The 6973-nt window shown below is 33.2% G+C and overlaps 1 protein-coding gene across 1 annotated transcript; it reads right to left on the bottom strand.

The window, feature by feature from the left end:
• Window positions 1-35: 35 nt before the first annotated feature.
• On the bottom strand, window positions 36-6973 carry LOC140055314 (lys-63-specific deubiquitinase BRCC36-like). Its single transcript, XM_072100625.1, has 7 exons — window positions 6435-6973; window positions 4923-5042; window positions 3389-3476; window positions 2795-2948; window positions 2265-2434; window positions 1417-1488; window positions 36-1012 (listed from the first exon to the last, which is right to left on the bottom strand). Exons 1-7 carry the CDS (start codon window positions 6537-6539, stop codon window positions 867-869), a joined length of 855 nt encoding a protein of 284 aa, XP_071956726.1. The 5' UTR covers window positions 6540-6973; the 3' UTR covers window positions 36-866.

Below are 6973 nucleotides of genomic sequence, written 5' to 3'. Positions count from 1 at the left end.
AGTCTTTTATTTTGTTTTATAACATTTGGTTATTTGATAACAAGATTGTTAATCTAATGATATTAATAAATGTTCTACTGCAATCATCGATAGTGCAATGTTATTATATGTGATTTCGTTTTGGACGTTCATATCATTTATTACACAGTGACTGACCACGTTCGATCAACCTATAGGGTGTGCCGTATAATAGTTCTACTTCGCGTCCAAGTTCTGTCATTTCGAATGGTTTAGGCCCTTGTTAAAAGTAGGTATGTTACCAAACAATAATGCATGTGTTTATATTCATGCAATGGAACAAATAATTTCATTCTATGAAAAAAGAAAATTTTCAAACAATTTTCATGAAATTATTTGTTCAAAAATCTATTAAAAAATAATGTTGTTGCCCTCTTTTTATATATAATACTTTTTTATTTAGCAAAAAAGTAAAATGGCAATAGCATACTGTCTAACTTGTCTTTCTCCTTGGTTTCTCAAATAACCACACTCAAAACTTCATTACTTCCTTGTTTACTAACTCCTCAACCAGAATTACATATTATATAGGCCTACTGCAACTTTGCTAACATGATTACCAATCAAACCAACTTTCCTAACCACAATGTATACTTTATAGTCATGTCTCCGACCACTTTAAAAATCTTTAACATTGCGTTCTTTTCCAACAATTTGTCTTGTCAATCAGATTCTTGAAAATGATACAGTAGATTTAAATGTTGAATTCCCAATGTCTTTTTTGGAATTATCCTATTTTTTTTATTATAAGGTAAAAGTGCTGTAAAAATAACATTCAAATAATATAAGAAGATTTAATGACAGCCTTGAATAAACCATATTATTCTAAAGAATTTTGAATGTTATTTTTAGCTTGAAAGTTGCTGAAGAATGCTTTCCTTTTCTTTATTCAATGATTCCAATATATGTTTGTTTTTTTCCAAACGACTTTGAAGACACTGCATAAGAGGTCCAGTTAAAACTTCAAGCTGGTGACATACAGATTTGGTAAATACTAAATATTTGTAAAAGAAATACAAAAAAAATGTATGAATAACCTATTTTTAACCACATTTTTATAGTAAGTCACACAAATGGTCTGAGGAATTTAGAATAAAGATTGGTTATCAATGAATTAATGGGAGACCATTAATCCTGATTAAAGCCTGAATTACTGTTTCTTGAAACATAGTGACAGAGAAATTTCCTTTATTTTTGTTGGATGGTCACAAACGGCAAATAAAACTGTCCATTGAAATAAAGGGAATTAAATATTACAATTTTAGAAATACCCTATGTCAGCAGACAACTAAGGGATTAGCTTTTTACAGCACTGGAGTATTTTGTAGATCTTGAGAACAGGCTACAAAATCCACTGACTTTTGTATTAAAATTAACTGCCATCTGATTTTACATTACCTGCACTATTGTGTACATCATTTAGAATCCGATTGTCACACACCATGTTCCCCTCGTTTAATTGATCCATTTCTTCAACATAACACAGAAATTAGATATGCATTATAAAGACTGGTATTTAAATGTAAATTTTGAGATTTCAGAAACTTGAAGCTTTTCTTTTTTTTGTTTTATCCAATTCACCTCACAAAGAGATAAAAAGAGGAACTCAAATTGAAAAAAAATTGGTTTAAAGGTTTTAGATCTGTAAATTGGCTGGTTTTCAAACCAACATTTAGAATTACACCCTTTATGTAATGACTATACCCATTATGTTGGTATACAGTGTACGCAAGACAGAGGTTTTGTAACCTTGCGGATACGATAACGAAAACAGATACATCACAAAAACGTGTTCGTTTTCATAAGCCAGTAACACATAGTTTCGCATGGCAACATAACATTGAGGGCGCCATTCAAAATAGGACTGCGGTAAATTGTGCAAGTACAGGCAGGCCTATTGTAGTGTAACGTCAGAGCGAGTGCAGACTTTAAACACTGCTATTTATCAAAATTGCATTTTTAGTAGATCTTTTAATAAATTATCTATGTTTATATTATAATCATAATCATTCTTGATTCAATGCGAAATAGACCAAAAACTATACGTTTTGTACTTATGATTAGTGATATTAGCAAACATGAATACGCTTTACGAATATGAAATGGGGATCAGCTCAAAAGTTTACCAAATGTGTGACGCTATCATATTCATAGCGTTGCGAAACCTCCCTAATGTCTATATATACACCATGCTGAATATTTGAATAACTACAAATATAGCTTTATACAGTCCTTATATTGCATACCTGCTCTATTATGTACTTCCAAATGGTTGCTTTTTACTAGCTGGGACTGATTATATGCATCCTCCTCCTCATCATGTAATATTCTTGGTAGTTGGATCAAAGCATTAAGACATGGCTCATTAATACTCTCATTTCGTACTATATGAAATGGTATTTCAAGTCTTTCATACCTGTAATTTATACAAAAGCTGTCTGTCAATGATGTGTTTTAGCACAGCCCTTAAACACTGCTATTTCATCAATAAAGCAGCTTTACAGCTGAAGTGTCACCTAAATTGTGGTCAGATGGTCTATTTCCGAAAAAAACAAAACATAATAATTGTGTGAAAAAATTAACCAAAATGTCTTTCTTTCTTTTCAATAACTGGTTAAATTTTCTCTACAAACAATACAATAAGCCTGAGGTCTATGTCTGGCCTTACAGTAGTTTTGATAGATCAGAAGGTAGGCCTACACTTTTAGGGGTAACACTACAGACGATCAGGCACAAGTAAATTATAAAAAAAAAATAAGTAAGAGAAAAGGCTTACATTGGGGGTTCACCCTCAGGGCTTTGATTGGTAGATTGGAAACAGGTGACTGTAACATGTCCCAAATTATTGGTTTTGTCATCATGAAAACAAGAGAAAATTAATCCAACAAATCCCTCATCCATCATTTGATACATAGCTTGAGTTCGAACATCTGTTAAATTTGTGACAACAAAACATAAAAATGTAAAAAGAAAATTACAGTAGGCAGATTTTCTGGAGTGTCTAGAAAACTAAGACCTAAGATATCTTAGTTTTCTAGATCTAGAAAACTAAGATACCTTAGGTCTTAGTTTTCTAGATCCGATGATGGTTTTTTTTTGGTATACTGTAACAGACTAATACATTTTACATCTAATCTAACCGAGCACATAATTTAAATTAAATAGTTGTGTAATCAGACACCATTTTGAAAAACGTTTGATATTTCTAGTAAAACAATATTCATTGTTTGGTTATCCTTTGCTGAATTAACAGTAATGCTAAAAATACCTGGTATATCAATGGGCCTGTTCAAAGGAACTCGAAAGTAAAAAAAATCTGTTTAGCTAACTATTATGTTCAGCATTGAAATAAAAAAGAATGAAAACTTGCCAACATGTGAAGGCCAAACAGTAATATGAGGGTGCGAATGATACCACCCTAGAACTCGCAATGGCTTCCCAGTCTGAAGTGCTAATCTGTAAGCAAATTCATGTTAATGAAGACAATTGTATTTTGATGCATTACTCCAGCAGCTCAGTCTTTTCACATTCACCAATAAATCAGATCCTGTGATGGTCGAGGTTTTTATTTGCGTAATCTGTGTTGCTGTACTGATTGACTGTTAAATTGTGAAATTGGCACTATAGTGCACTTGGCAGATTGGATTCAGAATTTGTTCTATTAAAAATCATTATATTGTTCCATTTTCCCGAAAATTACAAGAAACATGAATATATTCTATTCAAGGCTATGATTTAGATGACATGTGTCATCTGTGTCGTGAGAAAAATAGAAATTAAAAAGCAATACTTGCAATGCATTGACTTGAGTACCACTAACATAATTAAAACTACTAGAGGGGACTAGAGGGTATGTGTAGTTAACTGAGTATATAATGCTGTATAACTACTAGAGGGGGACTAGATGGTATGTGTAGTTAACTGTGTATATAATGCTGTATAACTACTAGAGGGGGACTAGAGGGTATGTGTAGTTAACTGTGTATATAATGCTGTATAACTACTAGAGGGGGACTAGATGGTATGTGTAGTTAACTGTGTATATAATGCTGTATAACTACTAGAGGGGGACTAGAGGGTATGTGTAGTTAACTGTGTATATAATGCTGTATAACTACTAGAGGGGGACTAGAGGGTATGTGTAGTTAACTGTGTATATAATGCTGTATAACTACTAGAGGGGGACTAGAGGGTATGTGTAGTTAACTGTGTATATAATGCTGTATAACTACTAGAGGGGGACTAGAGGGTATGTGTAGTTAACTGTGTATATAATGCTGTATAACTACTAGAGGGGGACTAGAGGGTATGTGTAGTTAACTGTGTATATAATGCTGTATAACTACTAGAGGGGGACTAGAGGGGGACTAGATGGTATGTGTAGTTAACTGTGTATATAATGCTGTATAACTACTAGAGGGGGACAAGAGGGTATGTGTAGTTAACTGTGTATATAATGCTGTATAACTACTAGAGGGGGACTAGAGGGTATGTGTAGTTAACTGTGTATATAATGCTGTATAACTACTAGAGGGGGACTAGAGGGTATGTGTAGTTAACTGTGTATATAATGCTGTATAACTACTAGAGGGGGACTAGATGGTATGTGTAGTTAACTGTGTATATAATGCTGTATAACTACTAGAGGGGGACAAGAGGGTATGTGTAGTTAACTGTGTATATAATGCTGTATAACTACTAGAGGGGGACTAGAGGGTATGTGTAGTTAACTGTGTATATAATGCTGTATAACTAATAGAGGGGGACTAGAGGGTATGTGTAGTTAACTGTGTATATAATGCTGTATAACTACTAGAGGGGGACTAGAGGGTATGTGTAGTTAACTGTGTATATAATGCTGTATAATGTGGTCCAAAAAATACATTAAACAGTAAAAAGGATATTTCAGCTTGAGAAGCTGCATGTGTAAGCTGCTCTGGTGAAATCTCTACTCTGTCTTTACGTTTATCAGATCTTCTCAGCATTATAACAGATACAATATGCACAACACGATTTACATCAACCTATAAACAAATTTCATTTGAATCAATAATCTAATAAAGAACTTAAGAATTGTATAACCATGGTATAACAACAAACATTTGGTGCTTCCATGGTAATTCTGTATCTATATATAAATTTACGTAAGGGCAAAATTCGGTAAATCGCGCATTACTTCTAGAATGTTTACTCAATGGTATGGTATATAAAGTTGTTTCATACTTTCGGTACTGATTTTAACCAGTCCATCTTGAAAAATACATGCACACAATAATACGAGGATGCTTCGCATTTACCTACAGTGTCTCCTTCTACGATAATTGTTTTTAATAGCTGAAACTGAGTACAGCATCATAATGTTGAAGACTTTTTAAAAAAAATACTATTTTGATTTAATATAAGTTTATACAAATGTGGATTTGCGATGAATGGAACATTCCAATCTCTAGTCTCAGTATAATTATTTGGTTTAACACAAGTAGGTAAATGTATGGGTCCTCGGGGAATAAACTGAAAACCTTTAGATATAGTATTGCAATACTGAAAATATGTACATTTGAATCGCAAATTTCTTACTGTGAGTGTGCTGTGGGTACTGTTAGATATATAAACACATATACAAATAAACTTTATTATTGTGAGTGTGGGTAGGCCCTAATTATTCGCATTTACTATCCTTCTACGATAATTGTTTTTAATAGCTGAAAACCGGTTGAACAGTTCGAGTAGGCCTACAGCATCAAAATGTTGAAGATTTTCTTAAAAAACATTATTTTGATAGATTTAACATACGTTTATGTATTGATTTGCGGTGAATGCAACATTCCAATCTCTAAGTCACAGTATAATTATTTTGGTGTAACACAAATAGGTAAATTTATGGGTCCTTGGGGATATACTTAAAATCTTTAGCTATAGTTTAGTATTGAAATACTTTGACAATACTGTAAATACGTATTAACCATTTTTGGTCGACATTTGAATCGCAAATTTCTTACTGTGAGTGTGCTGTGGGTACTGTTAGATATATAAAACACATATACAAATAAACTTTATTACTGTGAGTGTGGGTAGGCCCTGCTGATATAAACACATTAATTAAAATAAACTTTATTATTATATTACTGACAGTTGCTTCTCAACGTTTGTATTAATTAATAATTACAAAAAATATAAACGTTGTAGTGGTATATCGTTACATATTTACTATTTCAATCGACTATAAATGATATAGTGACAGTTTTAACAAAGTATTCGCAAATGTTTTACCGTATTTAGTGGTATATTATTTATAGGCCTATAAAACATGAAAACATATTTCATTACTGACCAAAATAAAACATGACCAGTATCATCATCCAGCACATAGCCTAGTAAGGTTAGGTAAGTATGAAACTAAAAGTATGAAAACTTACTTCTCCAATGCAAAGTCCCATGATTTCCTCTCGTTCTGTAGACAGAGCATGAGTAAGACATACCATATATGCACCTGCTTTTAAATGTACACATGATATTGCCATTGTAGACTTTTGTTATTTTTTCAATTTATAGACACTGTAGGGCCAGAGTAGACTTAGTTAGTAGGCTAGCTAGATGGCACGGCTATTTTCTGTGATGTGGTTCCTCCTCCTCCTTGCTTGAGAGCGAAGCAAGTGTACTCACTCACTCCTGCGAACTACTAAGCCTAGAGGGTATCCCTGGGCCTTGCTGCTGCTGAAAATCAACTTGAATAGGCTAGACTTTAGCCTAGAGTTAGCCTAGGCCTAGCAACATTAATCAGTTTAACAGCCGACCCTGTTACGAAATAATTGGAGGGCCTATATTAACAGATTATTATTAATCGTATTGCGCCAAAGATCAAATTCTAGGCCTAGGCCTAGTTAGACCTATATCGAAAAGAAGAATTATTAAAATTACGTAGTCACCGGGAATTTCCTGGTACGACGGTGAGACA

Source organism: Antedon mediterranea, chromosome 7 (genome assembly GCF_964355755.1).
Source record: "Antedon mediterranea chromosome 7, ecAntMedi1.1, whole genome shotgun sequence".
Taxonomy (NCBI): domain Eukaryota; kingdom Metazoa; phylum Echinodermata; class Crinoidea; order Comatulida; family Antedonidae; genus Antedon; species Antedon mediterranea.
Note: the sequence above shows the minus strand (reverse complement) of the source record. Positions and strands in the feature narration are given on the sequence as shown.

What these genes read in the sequence shown, in the direction of transcription:
- LOC140055314 (XM_072100625.1), bottom strand. Translation starts at nt 6,539, where the DNA reads ATGGCAATATCATGTGTACATTTAAAAGCAGGTGCATATATGGTATGT. An exon ending in TGTTTGGCCTTCACATGTTG is followed by an intron (nt 2,949 to 3,388) that starts GCAAGTTTTCAT and finishes CAAATTTAACAG; the next exon opens with ATGTTCGAACTCAAGCTATG. An exon ending in GGAAGTACATAATAGAGCAG is followed by an intron (nt 1,489 to 2,264) that starts GTATGCAATATA and finishes GTTATGTTGAAG; the next exon opens with AAATGGATCAATTAAACGAG.